The 17395-nt window shown below is 38.4% G+C and overlaps 1 protein-coding gene across 1 annotated transcript in view; it reads left to right on the top strand.

The window, feature by feature from the left end:
* tmem63c (transmembrane protein 63C) overlaps positions 1-17395 on the top strand; it is a 53138-nt gene that overhangs the window by 34436 nt on the left and 1307 nt on the right. The window contains exons 6-22 of the mRNA XM_036593941.1: positions 1185-1327; positions 3758-3809; positions 3951-4059; positions 4177-4250; positions 4906-4986; positions 5196-5316; positions 5513-5646; positions 6144-6266; positions 8881-9034; positions 10162-10268; positions 12570-12656; positions 12835-12900; positions 12993-13155; positions 13459-13564; positions 15676-15843; positions 16072-16187; positions 16364-16438. Of these exons, the coding sequence (XP_036449834.1) occupies positions 1185-1327; positions 3758-3809; positions 3951-4059; positions 4177-4250; positions 4906-4986; positions 5196-5316; positions 5513-5646; positions 6144-6266; positions 8881-9034; positions 10162-10268; positions 12570-12656; positions 12835-12900; positions 12993-13155; positions 13459-13564; positions 15676-15843; positions 16072-16187; positions 16364-16438 (1879 nt within the window). The remainder of the gene's footprint in view (positions 1-1184; positions 1328-3757; positions 3810-3950; positions 4060-4176; positions 4251-4905; positions 4987-5195; positions 5317-5512; positions 5647-6143; positions 6267-8880; positions 9035-10161; positions 10269-12569; positions 12657-12834; positions 12901-12992; positions 13156-13458; positions 13565-15675; positions 15844-16071; positions 16188-16363; positions 16439-17395) is intronic.

The raw sequence follows: 17395 nt of genomic DNA on the forward strand, positions 1-17395 counted from the left end.
GAAATAACATTAAAGTTGACAACAGCAGCCTTTATAACAACAGATGCTCATTGGAAATAGCATTTATAAATTATTAAGTAGGTTTTATCAGTTGTCATTAAAAGCTTAGGTAGGCCTTAGCCTTCAGTAAAGCGCTACTGCTACACTTGCGACAAATGAGGATTCCTGTAATTTATTTGCCACTTAACCCTTTAAACTGTATTGAGTAACTACTATGAATCATTTAGTAACTACTATGCAATATATATTAGTTGTGTAGTTTTGACAGTGAATTTACACAATTATCTCCTCTTACCCTAAATGTAGTCAAACAGCTAAGACATGTTTAGTGTTCAAAGTTTGCACATTTAGTTTTGCACTGCAGCTACAAGGCATAATAGAAGCAGATTTCCACTACATTACCAAACTGCATTACTAAAGTACATACTTACTTTAAACTGCACCGAGTTCTGCAGTAGTCTTGTTTATGTTGTTTCTGACACTGTATGACATCCTCATATCTGTAAAAATACTTAGCTGTAAAAATAAACAGATTCTTAGATGCATCACGATTTTTGCTTGGAAAATTCTGAATCGATTTGGAATCAAAAAAACATTTCACTTCATTTAATTTTTATTGAATCATTTCAAGTTTTTAATACAAACAGCATTCTTCACACCTTAACGAGGTTATACCATAGTATATAGTGGTAAGCGAAGGTTTGGGTGCCTCTGGTCAAATTACACATTTTGTTGATTTTCTAAATGAAATAAGTTAACACATCCTTCATAGGGAACAAATCTCAGCACTTTTAAATGCACAGTTAGTGTTTATTTGCTAAACTTAACATATTAGAAAAAATAAAACATAAAATGTGGCCTTTGCAAAAGTTATAGCGCATTTTTTATTGTATGTTTATTTTTTATTTATTGTTAAATAAACTCTCACACACTCAGAGTTTACTTCGACACAGTTTTGGTTTGGAGGAGGATAATTGCAGGATCTCACTAATGCACACATTTGCAATCACAATTTTAACCATAGTCAACACTGCTTGTTAATAACAAATACAGAAAAATTATAATGATAATTTTTAGTCTTGATGCCATAAATCAAAATCAAGTCAAATCATGAGGTGCTTAGAGATTTAAGTTCTACTGTTGCATAACTTTGTCCATTTTTGTCATGTGTTTGTTCACTGTAGGGACGAGGAGATCCGCAGTAAGTGCGGACCCGATGCAGTGACATACCTGGCCTTCCAGCGCCACATCATTCTGCTGATGGCAGTGGTGTGTCTGCTCTCGCTCACCATCATCCTGCCTGTCAACCTCTCCGGCAGCCTCCTTGGTAACGTCAGCCCGCCTGCAAAACTCCCTCTTTCTTCTGCTGGCTTTCTTTTTACTTCAGCACTCCGCCACAGTAAAGCCCTCATGACAACAGACATAACACTTTTGGTATCCAAGATAACCGGCAGTGCTTTGTTACCAGTAACACTGCTGCATTACTTTTTTGCTGTAAAAACTACTACAGTTTATTACACTTTATCAACATTTAAGTGGCTTAATTGACAGAGCTATTGAATATCGACTTGCTAAGGTTCTCTTGCATATTCCTGGAATGCAGCCATAAAGTTGTTATAAAATTATAACTATGTATGTAAGTAAAGTATATAAACAATGCACTTAAATTTATTTTCAAAATATGTTGTGTTCACAAGTTCGTGTCTGCATATCTGATTAATTTTAGTTTCAGTGTCAGATAATGACAGAAACATGGCAAAAATGTAAAGGGTGTTTTTTCTTTCTACGATACATGATTATACACAAAAAAGTTTCTTCACATTCAGATCAACACAAGACATCTCCTCTTCCACTCACAAATACAAACAAGGTACCAGTTGAAAGGGGAACTTCTCTGCTATTGTCAACAAGCTGCAAATGCTAAATAATTCCTATAAATTTACAGCATGCAGCTTGCAAAAATGTGTAAGGGTTAACAGACTCACTCTTACCTTTCTTTGAATAGTCTTTCACAAGGTTATTATATTATGATGAATGACTCTCTAGGAAAGGCCTGTAAATCCGCTGGAAGTTTTAGGAGGCCTCAGACATACCCAGCCATTAGTGGACATGCCTGGAGGGCTTGTTCAGACCACCCCGCAGTGTTTGCAGATGGTTCGGGTGGCACAACTGGGGGTTAGAGAAGCCAAATAAAACAAGGGATGTCATGGGAAAGGCACTGACTGTCCTTGCCACAAGAAAAAGGTTGTAAAAAGCACACACACAATTAGATTTTCTTGTGCCAGATGCAGTGATGGATTTTATGGTAATCTTTTAAAGTAGACTTGAGTGAGTTTTAACGCTGGAATGTGAGGCAGACCTTTTTGCGGTGTTCTGTAGGGATTGTAGGGGTTAGTGCACAGCCAGTTTCCTACCACCGACTGTAACCTGCAGGCTGCAGCATGTCACTCATCTCATTAAAGAAAGACTCCAGCATTTACCTCTATATACCTCCATACCATCACTGTCAAAACAGGGTATCTTCATTTTTTTCTCCCAAATGGCACAACGTTCTAACTGTCCCTGTCCTCAGGAGATCGTAAGTTCCATCCCCAGCGATGCCACATCCATCCATAGCCAGAAAGCGTAATTGGCATCACTCTTTCTGGTGGGTGCCCCTCCCTGTGTACCGGCCTCCCCAGCTCAGCGTGATGCTAGCCAACACGGGCATCTGTTAGTTGACATAACAGAATCAGCAGTTAGCGTTCTCCTCTAAGCACATTCAGCTGTTCATTATGCTGCACTAGCTGCAGTTCAGTAAGCTGCGGTGGCTGGCTTCATGTGTTACTGAGGAAGCTCATGCTAGGTAGTATCTTATGGGGATGCCATTGCAAGCGGAATGGGCAATTGATAAAAACAATGAGGATTGGATAAATTGAGTAAAAAATTTAACTTATCCATGGTTTTCTGGTATCCAGTACAACATCCAATCCAATTTTCTGTGTAAACTCTGCCCATATCTCTTTTCCGATAACACATTACCGCAAATCTTTTACTAGAAAACTGGAAAACATGTATCATCTCTAAAAGATTACGCAGATTTGCACTTTAATTTACAAAGACCTCATCCGAAGAATTTATGAAAATGTTCTACAGAAGTAGTGTTTATTCACAGAATTCAGCAATTGGCCCATGGCTTCTAAGTGTGTTTCAAGTCATTTCTATGTTAAAATTATTGCTCTTTCTAATCTGTACGCTGTAGCTAAGGACATATGTGTCAAAATGGCAGAGATGCTGTGGCTGAGGGGGAGAGGTTATTCGTAAGTAAAAGAAATATCCATATGCACAATATTGGATAATCCTGGAAAACAGCAGGGATTTCAGGCAGGCTTTTTAAAGCAATTTGGCTTATTTCATGGTTGTTGCGAGGAAGCAAAAGCATGAACAGTATGCACTGAGCAATAAAGGTAGAACAGTTCACTGAGCTGAGACATGCCCAAAGAAGACTTTTAAATCTGAGAAAATTGCAGACATCTAAAATGTCTTTGTACACTTTTGAGTTTATGATCCTGTCAGAGAACACAAACTTACTGACACCATTGCAAGAAAAACAGCCCCAGACTTTAGTAACATAAAGAACTTCATTGAAGTTTACCAGTGGTTAAAGTGTCTAAATACATTTTGGAGCCACTGTATTAAACAAACCTTATGACTACTATATGTGTGATATTTTCTTTCCATCTTTCTTTCTTTCTTGCTTTCTTTCTTCCTCTTTCAGATGACAACCCTCAAAATTTTGGTCGGACGACTGTGGCAAACGTGCCAGCACAGTAGGTTATCCATTCTCTCCGTCTCTGCGGATGATGAATCACTAACATATTGTATGGCAAATGGTGAACATAGAGCCAAAGCTTGAATTGAATTTTAATTTCTTTCTTTCTCCCTTTCTCTCACTTTCTCTCTCTGTCCAGGAACAGTTTTCTGTGGTTGCACAGCATCTTCGCACTTCTGTACTTTGTGATTACAGTACTGTGTATGGCCCACCACTCCTCACGACTGGAATACAAAGAGGATGAGAAGGTTTGTGAGAACCGCAGTCTATGTGCGTATCTCCTCATCTGTACCTCACATGTCCTTGTTTACATGTAGACATTTAGTTGTTTCTGTGTGTTTGAGGTTTGTTTGTTGTTCCTACAGGTTGCCAGAACTCTAATGATCACCAGCATTCCCAGAGAGATATCTGATCCGGGCCTGATCGCTAAACATCTTCAGTGAGTAACAGAGACAGACCCTTTTAACTTTTAACTTCAGGCTTTTATCTGCATCTCATAATTAGTAAACGAATATTCCCGTTTTTTAAAATGCTCTTTATCTGTCTGGGTATCATGCAATGGATTACCATAAACAATCATTTTAAAGTATTTCCCTGAAACTCATTCATATTAGAAGCCAGTGGGAAACTGTTGAATTCCATGAATAAACATTTGAAATATGTGGCTATATAACATGCATTATTCCACTTTTATTGTGGAATTTCATGGGTTTATTCATGACATTTACCCACACCACTACATTGGTAATGAATTACTACAATTTATTCCCTCTGGAAAACATGTTCCATCTCTGAAAGAACAAATTATACAGATTTGACCAATTTTGAAAGTGTCTCACAGTGTTTACTGACTGAATCCAGCAGCAGCCCTTTGGCTTTTATTATAAGCGTATTTCAATTTATTTGTCTTTCTGTTGTTTTCTAAGTGCAGGAAAGCACATCAAAATTATTTTCCATGCTAATGAACCCTACTCTACAGATGATGTTACCAGTATTATAACCATTAATATTACATGAAGAGAAAATCAAGTAGTTTCTCTAACAGCATATGTTGACTGCATATGAGTTCTTAAATACATGGGATCTCCCAACAGTGAGGCCTACCCCAGCTGCACAGTCACAGACATCTGCTTCTGTTTCGACGTACAAAAGTTAATGAAGCTCGACTCAGAGAGGTAATTAATTCCCCCAGCCCCAGTCCACCCACAGCACACCACTTCACATTCCCATTTATAATCAGTGCATATCAATTCAGGGGCTAAACACTCGGGAAAGTTCATTAAAATCCACTTGAAATCCGTTGACTTTTCCATTGCAGTGATGGTTGTTTAAATGATCCTCCTCTTCATATCTTCATGTAAGGCATAAATTTTTTTTTTGACAGGCGAAAAGCAATGAAGGGGAGGATGTATTTCACTACCAAGTCTCAGAAAGAAGGAAGGATCATGATAAAGACTCACCCCTGTGCTCAGATCCTCTGCTGTGATATGTGTGGCTTTGAGCAGGTACAGTGCCACAGAAAGGTTCATATAAACACTGTGTTTATGGCATGAAATTATATATAAGTACACTGTTAGTTAATAGTACTTGATTTGACTTCACTGTTATTGCTATGCCATTGGTTGCAACATCTCAAGTTCACCACTGGAGATCACTATACGCTAACTCTTCTCTTTTCTTCTCATCTATCCTTTTTCTCAGGTTGATGCAGAACAGTACTATAGTGAATTAGAGGAGAAGCTTACAGATGAGTTTAATGCAGAGAAGAATCGTATCACCATGAAGAGACTGGGCATTGCCTTTGTCACCTTCAGAGATGAGAGGATGACTGCAGTGTAAGCTTTGCTGCACACGCTTTCATTTTGCTGTTCAGTGTTGAAATATGTCTTAGGAAGAACTAGCAGTGGAATTAATTTTGGTTTTCAGAAAAAATGTCACTTTAAGGTCATTTAGAAGAAGTTTAACCCTCTATTGTTAGATAGGAAAATTATTCCACTTTCTATTTTGGATCATTTACAACCAGATTAGAAGTGTTATTTTTAAATTCACAGCCCCCCCACAATAGTTTGTTGCTTCAGGATTACTTTGTGGCATTAGGTTGCTTAATAAAAGAGAACTGAATGACTTTCTTGATTATTATAATTTTTTTGCCATTATCATTTATTATATATTATCTGTTTAGCTGTATTATATATTATCAATAAGTGCAGTAATAAATTACAAAATCACAAAATGTGATATAATAATATGATGATAATATAAACTAAATTATTGCAGGATACAATAAGGTAGCAGCCTCTATGTAATTTGACAGTATATTGTATCTGTGCAGCATCGTGAAGGACTACAGTAGGACACGTTGCCGTCGGAGACTGCAGCAGTCCAGCATCACTACAGTAGTGCGCTCACACCAGTGGGGCGTCCGCTATGCCCCCGCTCCCAATGACATTATCTGGTACGTACAGGTAGAAAGGATGGCCTTGTAAGAGCTAGTACCTTTGCAATCAGGTGCAATAACTACAATAAATTAAATGATACAATGTGTTTGTAAAGGGAAGTATTTATGAAAATTGTATGAAGTAAATGCTTTCCATGCACTCCCTGGCTGTAGTTATAGTGCTGACTTAATGTGTTCATTTCAGCAGATGAATGGAGTTGTGAGCGCCGCTATAGTAAAGCGCCCATTTAATATCATGCTTTTCCTTGCAAACACGCTTTATTCCAGTCCATTTGACTTTGATTGGAGAGACAGAATTGAATTAATTAAGTCTCGCTCCCTGCAGATTCGCTTGTGTGCCTAGACAGCCGCTCTGGCAGCCTCTTATATAATATATGTGTGAATATTGAGCATGTATGTGAGAGTGTAGGGAGGGGGTATCACTCAGATTTCTGCTTCATGCGTCGTTGGGCATGTGTATTATATGGTGTGAGCCTGTGTGTTTGTGTGTGTGTGTGTGAGTGCGTTCGTCCGTGTTATAGAGGTTGTTTTTCTCAAGCTTCTTATTAAAGAGATTCACTGAAGTGTGGATGTTTTCCCACTGAAAGTTGCCTGACTCCTGTTTTGGCTTTGTGGTATCTAACCCTCCTGCATTTAGAGGCTAACAGTCAGATAGCTCAGAGAGCACGCCCTTGAGAAAAATGGGCTTTGAAATGCTGAGTGTGTTTGTGCTGGCTGTAGAGAAGAGAAGCAGATGTCATTTTGGTCTTCAGACATGTTTTTTCTTGGTAGAATCAAAAGGCCATTGCTTATAGGTAGGGGTGGGACATATGACAATATAATATCATTTTCACAATAAATTGAATTACGATAAGCTTTTTTGACTATATAGTGGAGACTGTCATTAAAGAACACTAATATTTCATTAAAAAGGAATTTAGGCTGGGACCCTAAATGATGTAGCTGTATGTGGTTGCATTCTATTGCTAGGAGGTTGCAAGTTTAAATCCTGATGATGCCTGGAGTCCACAAAGGCGTAAATGGTCCTGTTTGGACGTATACTATATAGCCAAAAGAACGCAGACGTTCCTCTTAATTATGTAGTTTAGGTGTTTTAGCCGCACCCATTGCTAACAGGTGTATAAAACAAAGCACATAGCCAAGCAATCTTCACAGACAATCACTGGCAGTAGAATGGTTCGTACTAAAGAGCTCAGTGGCCCAGGGACATTGCACTGTTGTACCACCTTTGCCAGAACTCAGTTTGTGAAATATCTGCCTTGCTAGATCTGCTCCAGTCAAGTGTAAGTGTATTATTGTGAAATGGACGTGTCTAGGAACAGCAACAGCTCAGCTATGAAGTGGTAGACCACAAGAATTCAGAGAGGGGTCACTGAGTGCTAAAGTGCGTAAAAGTCATCTGTCCCCTGTTGCATCACTCATTACAGAGCTCCAGACCGCCTCTGGAAGAAACATCAGCGCAAGAACTGTGAGTTGGAAGCTTAATGAAATGGGTTTCCATGGACGAGCAACTATCCACAAGCCTGAAATCACTATACAAAATTGTGGAAAGCTTTCCCAAAGGAGTGAAGGGTGTTATAGCCACGAAGGCAGGGGGCAATTCCATATTAATGCCCATGCTTATGGAATGGGATGTCCAGCAAGTTCATATAGGTGTGATGGTCAGGTGTTCACATACTCTTGGCCATGTAGCCGTTAGATATGGCACCGATCTGATACCAGGTATCAGTATCGGGCCGATATCAGCGGAAAATGCAGGATCGGAAATCGGAGGGAGATGTAGAATAAGAATTTGTGACATCACAGAAACAGTGAATTCAAAACAGGCTGCTTTGGCAGTTTAGTTTACATATATGGACTGTATGGACTGGAGAGTGAATAGAATGTTTACATACTACCATACTACCTCAAACCTGAAAAAAAATTGAGTGAGAAAATTAAAATTTTCTGCAATTTGAGCCCTTTAAAGCGTAGCAATTTTTGAAAATATTCAGATTTTTATCCATATGAGACTGTGTTCAAAGTTTCAGTGTGGGTCCCGGTATTTGAAAAGAAGACGTGGTGTCATTTAATCTCTAGATATAGTGGTATGCAATTGAAACATTGAATAAAAAAATTACCATAGGCCCAGTGATGGTATACCAAGTTACTGTGGTAACAGCCCACAGTGATGGGAAAAACTCATTTTCCATAGGTGGAAGACTCATGTATTCCCACATTTGAACATAACTGAACTTTTAAACATGTTGGATGATGTGAAATCCTGCATTAATACTGCATAATTGTACCTAACATAGATGTTCTAAAAGCCCTGGTGTTGAGCTGCATTGGTTGAACACGCTCGGTGCTGCTGGTAGATATCACGCCTGTGCAAAAAGCTGACTCTATATTATGATGCACATTTTAGGACATCAGTTACAGACAAAACAGCTTCAGGTCTCTGCAAAACACGTCTCAGCTCTCATACTTTTGATAACTTTTTTTTAATGTGGTACTACAGCTTTGGTGTACTGTATCTATTCTTATTAAACGTCAGAAAAACTGACTATCATGTATGCTGTATCTGTAATATTCAGAGAACTGGAAGTGTATTGACTATGTGTTTCTTCAGGGAGAATCTGTCAGTGTGTGGCTCTCGCTGGTGGCTCCGCTGCGTCCTCCTCAACATCTTCCTCTTCCTCCTTCTCTTCTTCCTCACCACTCCTGCAATCATCGTCAACACTATGGATAAGTTTAACGTCACTCGCCCAGTGGAAAGTCTGCAGGTCAGTGACGATCAGACCTGTCATTCATCTTTATTAGTGGTGTCAAAATTAACACATTGATGTGCTAAATTAATAACACCACTGATTATTTTAATGCCGTTAATTTGGCCCTTCGAACCTTCCATAGTTCTAGCCAAAAGCCCAGCTGCTTGCGTGAGGTTGCTGTGACTCTGAGACTTAACACTGGAAAAAAATGGTTTGTTGACGAATCATTTTTTTACAGTGTAGCCCTCTCGTTCAAATACAGCTTTTGACTGGAAAGTTCCAATAATGGCTCTCTTGATGAAAGTTATTTCCACCTATTGTCACACCATGAACTGTATCACTTACAAGCAAAGCACGCTGCTGATGCTGCAATATCTGTAATATCAGTAACCTTATAAGTAACAGTGCTCACAGGACACTATGAGTAAATCAACAGCTTGCAAACTCCACAAACTAACAAACTCAGTAGCAAAGTGGTATGCTCCAGTTCCCCTCGGAACAAAATGTAGAGTAACAAAATGAGAGGGCTATAATTGCAGAGGAGTCTGAACAAGTTGCTATTACTCTCTGCGTTCACCCTATTTTGATGTTAAATCTAAGTTGAATTATTGATTGTAATAAACAGATTCTGATGAAGCATAGTTTGTCTACTTATAGCTATAAAACAATGCACTGCTTTTTAAATGTAAAAAATCTTTCTTTAGGGGCAAACAAGACAAATGTGATTAATTGCTATTAACTACACTAATGAATGTGATTAATCATTATTTATTATTTTAGTCATTTGAAAATCTTAGTCATTTTAAATCCCAAGTATAGAGTTTGCTTGTTTAGTTTTGCACTGGAGCTACAATGCTAATGTACCTAACAAGTCATGGAAGCTTATACCTTAGCAATTAGCACTGTGCAAACTTACCTCAAGTTGTGTCAAGTTGAGTAATCTCAAGTAGACTTGCTTATGTGGTTTCTAACATTGTATTTCTACTTATAGCCTTCATGATGAATATTACTACTTTTTTGGCCATGCAATGTTCGTTTTTAGACATCAAGGAGGTAAAAGGGAAAGAGAAAACTGTAAATTTCCACTGAACCATTGCTTTATGGCACTTAAATGTGGATCTTCTCTCTTCTCTTTACTTCAGAATCCAGTGATCACACAGTTCTTCCCCACTCTGCTCCTGTGGGCTTTCTCTGTGCTGCTGCCCTTCATCGTCTATTACTCTGCCTTCTTCGAGTGTCACTGGACGAAGTAAGGAACACTATTTTGATTATTGTCCGAATTTTTATGATTTTTAGTTTAATGATTGTTACAATCATATTCCTGTCATAAGAATCGGAATTTCTACTCCTTTACTCTGGTTGCATTCCATAGGCTTACATAAGAAAACCAGTAACAAGCATTCACCCTGACTCAGATGACTGGAACTGTGCTTTACTGCCATCAATCAAAAAACAAAACCGCAACTCTAAACCTAAGCACTACTTACTGTTACTATATGTGTACCACTCCACTTTCATAGCAATTACATAAAGTTATTCTTGCAACATTAACACATTAAATCTTAATGACTAGGTGTATAGTTGCTGTCAAAGGATATTTGTACCTGGTTGGTCATTGTATATCATTGCTTTCCAAAAAAAAACCAAATATCTCCAGAATGAAAACTTGAAAACTACAGAAGGCATAAGCGTTATTTCCTTTTACTATAAGTCAATGTAATGGGTATTTCAGATCATTTCTATTGGTCCATTTAACGTTAAATGTTTACCCAGTGTAAAGGACAGCTGCTGTCAAATGCAGAAAAATAAAAATTGAAAAAAATGGAGATGCATGTTTTTTTGTTGTTTTGTTTTTTGGACAGTGACAATATGCATGGTTTTGTATGAATGTAAAACAGCTAAAACATACTGCATTGACATATTCAATGTAGTGCACAAACATATTGCATAACAGCACAGCAACCCCCCACCCAACCTCCCACCCGAACATGCACACACACTCTCCTGTCAAGCTCTGTGTGTGTGTTTGTGTCACTCACTAGCACTCTTCGCTAGCCTCTTCAGTCTTGTTGTCATAGTGATGACAATAAGGGAATAATGAATGCGCAGTGGTGGCCTCTCACTGTTGCATCTGGATCCTGTGCCACTTTTTGTCATAAATAGAGCGCTTCTACATGAGCACTGGGGGAAGAAGTAAAGCACAGGAGAGTTTTTAGAGTAGGGCCACATGATAAATAATTTGTTAATCAATACCTTCATAATGCAAAAGGATACAATATGCAGATGAATGTTAAATACAGATTTTTTTATTGTGTACTGTGAGCATCCTTACCAACCTCTTGCGATCCAGATGAGTTTCTATAGACCATTCACATCATCTAACGGATGTAATTTTGGTTAAAGTAATGCAGGCCAATTTTTAATGATGCCATATCAAAGGGCCCTTTATATATCGTTGCTATCTCCATTTTTGTCGATTTTTATTTTTCTACATCATTTCAACACACGAGTTGTCCTTTACATTGTTTGAAAAGTTTATGATGAATGGACCAATAGAAATGCTCTAAAATCACTTGGAATAAAATCTCTTTACATTGACTTACCTTGAAAGGTAGGAGTGTTTTTGCTTTCTCCTGTAAAGTTACTATTTTGGAGATACTTGTTTTTCTTTGGACAACAACAATATAATATATATATTATATATATTTATGTCTTCGCATTTTCTGGAGTTGACTTTGTCTGACAGCTGCTGGAGCTTACAGAATTCACATTTCGATTCCACCTTAGCCAAGACAGAGCCAGAGCCAACAGATAAATGGATATAGTGAAGATTAATCCCAAACATGGTTTACTTACTTTTATTAGCTCTCACATATCACAATGATATGCTACAGATTTGTAGATTATACTACATTATGTTAGAAAAATTACTCATAAATTGTAATTTCCGTTCATAAATTGTCATACAAGTACAGTAAGGGCTGAAGAGTGCACTTTGAGAATATCGTTTGACTCCCTTAAGTCGATTACGATGTTAAATTTGAAAGGAATTATTAGAGATGAAGTGTTGACTCCAAACATTTCCACCCCTAGAGTCGTTGGCCAAAAGTTAACCCTGGCCCACAGATGAATTGGAGTCCAACACTTAACTCTTTCAGTGGTAGACTCACCACCACTACTTTATACTCTTCCCATTATCTGTCGCAAGATAATGATCAAGTTACAGGTTTTAGGGAGGCTGGACTATATTAGTAAAAGAAATGGTTTAAAAACATAGTTGGTTATGATGAACTCAGATATGCTGGAAATTCCATTCTGTAGGGAATCAAAATTAACAGGACTGTTTAATCTATGGCCAGAATCACAACAGACATCCATAGTGTAAGAGCTGTAGATAGAGTTAAATTTACATGGTCAGTATGTTCTGTCTGTGTAAATTGTTTGTAGAGGAGGCCATATTGGCACTGGAGGGGTTTTAAATTGAGTAACAGGTAACAGAACAAAACAACAGTACAGCTTCATAATGTGTCTGTGCTGGGTCTTATTCCAGGTCCAGTGAGAATCAGACCACCATGCACAAATGTTTTCTACTGCTGATCTTCATGGTCATTATTCTACCTTCTCTCGGTCTATCCAGGTACTTTTTGCCATTATTGAATGCTGCATGTACACAATAAATGTTTTCAGAATATGTATAAAAAAAGTTAGATTGGAAAAAAGACGCTTTGTATTATTAAATACCAATTTAGCTTGTATCTTCTTCTCAGACCCATGTATGTCATGGATTGATATAACCCACTTTATCTGTTCTCTAGTTTGGATTTTTTCTTCAGGTGGCTCTTCGACATTCACTTCATGGATGAGAAAGATGTGAAGTTCCAGTAAGTCGAAGCTGCTTACAGTATATTTCTCTTATATTTGTATGCAGTTAACCATATAATTTCCTTTCTCATTGTTTTTGATATTTTCTCAGGTGTGTGTTCTTGCCTGATAATGGAGCGTTTTTCGTAAACTATGTCATCACATCGAGCCTGATTGGCACATCGATGGAGTTGCTGCGGATTCCTGCGCTGCTGGTGTACTCGCTGCGCCTCTGCTTCGCCAAGTCAAAGGCTGAACGCATTCACGTTAAACGAGTGAGTACATTATTACTCATCAGTTTATGGTGACGTGAATGATGTTCATGATGAACATGATGTCTGTGAAGGATGCCTAACAGAATTTCTGCCTGTCAGTGAAGAAAAATGCTGGCTCCTCAAAATATGGCGCTTTTTATATTTCAAGGTAATTTGTAAAATTCCATCACCAGAAACTGCTCACATTCTTCTGGCACAGAGTGGCAAGTGCTCACCAGCACCACTGTTAAACAGCCATAGTATTTGTTAGGTGCCATAGAGTTTAACTGTTTTATTCAATCTAAGATGTTATTTTTCTTGCAGAGTCAGGCCTATGAGTTCCAGTTTGGGTTAGAATATGCCTGGACCATGTGCATCTTTTCCATGAGTATGACCTACAGCATTACCTGCCCTGTCATTGTACCATTTGGTGAGTCTGCAATATGGGCATTAGTGTTAAAGAAACATTGGTGGGAGGGGGTGAAAAAATTAAAAGTAAAACCATACAAGATTTTTGTATCTTTCAAAGTTACCAAGAAACAGCTCAAAGTATATTGCAATGGCTTTGGCAACTAGTTTCTGTAATTAACTCACAAAGTTAACAGTGCTGATTTAATGTGATTGCTTTGTTTTCCTGTCATCGCTTGTGATGTTATGAGCAGATGACATGGTGGAAAAATGAGAAAATCAATTCAATTACCCACGGGTCTTGCCCTTAATTCACTGAAATGATGATGTGTTTTTTTATTCAAAACACAATGCAAAATTAAGTTACCTAATTATTGTAATCACTACATCAAACTGGTGTTTTTGCTGTAGTGGACCAACATACCAGGCTATAGCATGCACAAAATAGCACACTTATTTTTATGGTCACCCAGGCTGTCTCTGCAGCTGTCAAAGCTTAAAAGCCTTACTACTTTCAAATTGTTCCATGAAAGTTCACTATCACAGCTTTTCTCTAGCTTTGCACTGGGATTAGGGGTGGGCATTGCTTTCTGCAAATGCAGTTTTAACAGGGCCAATGACCCAGAGTGCACCCCTAAATAGTGGGCATATTTAGGCTGTTAAAGCAATAGTTTGATGAAAAATCAAATTTATATAATTTTCCTCTAATCCAAATTACAGGCAAAATTCAAGGAGATTATGTAATGTACTTCTATCCATTTATGTAGATAACAGTCACACAGTCTCAGAAACAATGAGTTTAGCTAAACTATGAGTTTATAAAGAATGCTGTGCAAAATCTGCCATCTTTTTAAACAACTTCCTCATATAACTCTCCTTGGTTCAGTTCTCCTCACACACGCATTTAATCTCCCTGCTTTTCATCCTTTTCCATTCTGGTTTCTTATTCCCGTCTTTCTCTTGCATCCTACTTTTTCTTTATCTGTGTCTTCCACTCCTCCTCCCTCCACTCCTGTCTTCTACTTCTCTTCCTCAGTGGAGTGTGTGCCGCGTGGGCGTCTGAGCCATATCGCTGACAGTATCTCAGTATCTCTGTGTAACGTGGCCGCGAGGTGTGAACACCACTCTAGTCTTCCAGACACTCCGACCCGTCTAGCCGAGAGCCAGACGCCCACTCCACGCCTGTTCTGTCACCGCCGCACATTATGACTGTTTATTTACTACGCTGCAATCCACCATCATAATTTTCCCCTCTCTACTGAGTTCATTTGGCATCTGCTACTTACATCTGGACTTCACTGTCAGTTTTAACCACACACCTGTGTAATATGGTGTACTTTGTTGCACAAAGCTCCAATAGTCTTCATTCCTAGCAAGCAGGCAGCTCGTTACCTCACACTTTGCTGATGTTCATATACATGAAGCCATTATTTGGCAAAAAAAGACAGATTTACATAATTTTCTCTTTACTTCAAATGTAGCCAGTCAGCCAAGACATGTTTGCTGTCTAAAGTTTGCCACTTTGCATTGCATTGAAGCTGTGAGGCTCATGTCGCTAACAAGTAGTGGAAGCTTATTTCAGTTAGTATCATGCGTAAATCATCACACTTGCCTCAATCAATGTAACTTTGTTAAAGAATCTCAAATACACTCGGTTTCTGACACCGTATGACATACTGTTATCTATATACAAATGGACGAAAGTATATCTAGAAACAGTAAGGGGCTGATGCTGTTCACACACCCATGATACAATCACTGGATTTTTTTTCTGAAGTTTTTTATAAAATTCAAGGAGTTGCTATTTTTGGAGCTTATTTTGTTAGAAAACCTCTGTTTGACAACTTTTATGAACATATGAGCCATAATAATCTTATATGATATTGTCAAAAAATGTATATTGTTACACCCTTATAACACCTAAAGCATCATACACCTCAAACCATGTAAAGTTGTTAATGTCAGATAGACTTGTGTATGTGTTCGCTGATACAGTATATTTTCTATTGTTCATGAAAATGGACAAAAGTATGTCACAAATCTCCCTGATGTTGTTCATCTGTACTTATGTGTTAATGTTTTTATAAAGAAGTAAATCCTGATTTGTGATTGCCTGTGATTTGTCTGTTCTAGGGTTATTGTATCTGATTCTGAAGCACATGGTGGACCGCTATAATATCTACTATGCCTACATCCCCACCAAGCTCAGCCAGCGCATCCACTCAGCTGCTATCAGTCAGGTGCTGGTGGCACCCATACTCTGCATGTTCTGGCTGCTCTTCTTCTCCGTGCTGAGATTTGGTAACCGTCCACTCTTAATTTCCTCATCAGCTGGTTGTCAACATTTAGCACATTTTTTGTTTGGAATAGTTGCCTAGAATGTTGCAGATCTTTCAGATAAAGTGAGGGGTTCCTTTAATTGTGAATAAAAGAATGTACTCTTTAAACTTTCTATGGTTTGAGGACATGTGAAATGTGTAATTACCATATTGTATGATGTCATAGCTGGTCTATTTCTTTTGGTTCTAGGTCCAATGCGACCAATCACTCTCTTCACATTCGTATCTTTACTTTTCTGCATCGTCTTCTCCTTCTTTGGCCTCTGTCTGAAAAAACTGCAGCCTGACAGACTGACAAGCTATCAGGTGAGCTGTGTGATCGTAGACATTGTTGAGTCTTCTTGTATTATAGTAGAGCTAAAACATGTACAGTTGCATAAAAAAGAGACATTTTTGATGAAATGTTCTTAATCTTAGCCAAACAGCTTTTTGTGCTGAGTCATATTTTAACCCATGCTTCAATCCTTATTCTTATGTTTCAGATGTCTGACCAAACAACAGAAGGAGCCTACAGTGATACAGAGAGAAGCACTGCGTCCACCATGACCACTGCTAATGTACCTGCTTCTGAATCCATTTTGTTGAGTGCTGTTTAATTGCGGTAGTACTTGAAGTTGAAGCAGTAAAAGCTTTTCGAAAGCATTTGTCCTATCCCTAACAGCCATCCGTGGCCAGGAGTCCAAGAGAGCATAATTGGCCTCACAATTTGACCCTCCCTCTCCACTATAACCCAGCGCGATGCTAGCCAACATTACAGAATTATTCACAATTTCTCCTTCAAGCATGATGAGCTGTACAAGGAGGTTGTGTTAGCAGCAGTTGGCTGGCTTCACAAGTTTCTGAAGGCTAGCATGTGCTAGCGCTCACCCTTCTAGCTTAGTAGCATCTTAGCTAGCAGGTGGGAATTGCCAACAACTAAATTGAAGAGGAAACATTATGCTAAAAACTTAAATAAAAAAAAACTTAATCTTAAACATAATCTTATGGTAAACAAACTTCTCACCTTAGCCCAAATGTAGTCAATCACTCAAGTTATGTTTGGTGTCTGAAGTTTGATTCTTTAGTTTTGCACTGCAGCTACGAGGCTATTCTAGCTAACAAGTAAGGAATATATATTATATCCACGAACTAGTGCTGTGCAAATTGCTTACATTATTTTCTAAGAAATGTGAAAAATGTTAAATGGCTAGAAGCTGTGGCTGAACCCTTAATTTTGTCCATTTTTGTCAATAATAGGATGTGTCAGAAACCAAACAAGCGAGTCTGTTTGAGATTAATTTACAACTCAACCCAGTTTGGGGCAAATGTGCAATTTAGGCATGCAAGTTTGCACAATGCTAATTGGCAGCTCTGGGGCAGAATTGAAGAAGCAAAACTTGGATGCCAAACATGTCTTGACTGTTCAGCTACATTTGGGGTAAAGAGAAAATTGTGCAAGTTGAATTTTTCTCCGAAGTGTCACTTCAGTCACTCTTTTCACGGTCCCAGTGGCCTCCCATTAAAACATGGAAGGC

The sequence above is a fragment of the Colossoma macropomum genome, unplaced genomic scaffold (assembly GCF_904425465.1).
Source record: "Colossoma macropomum unplaced genomic scaffold, Colossoma_macropomum, whole genome shotgun sequence".
NCBI lineage: Eukaryota > Metazoa > Chordata > Actinopteri > Characiformes > Serrasalmidae > Colossoma > Colossoma macropomum.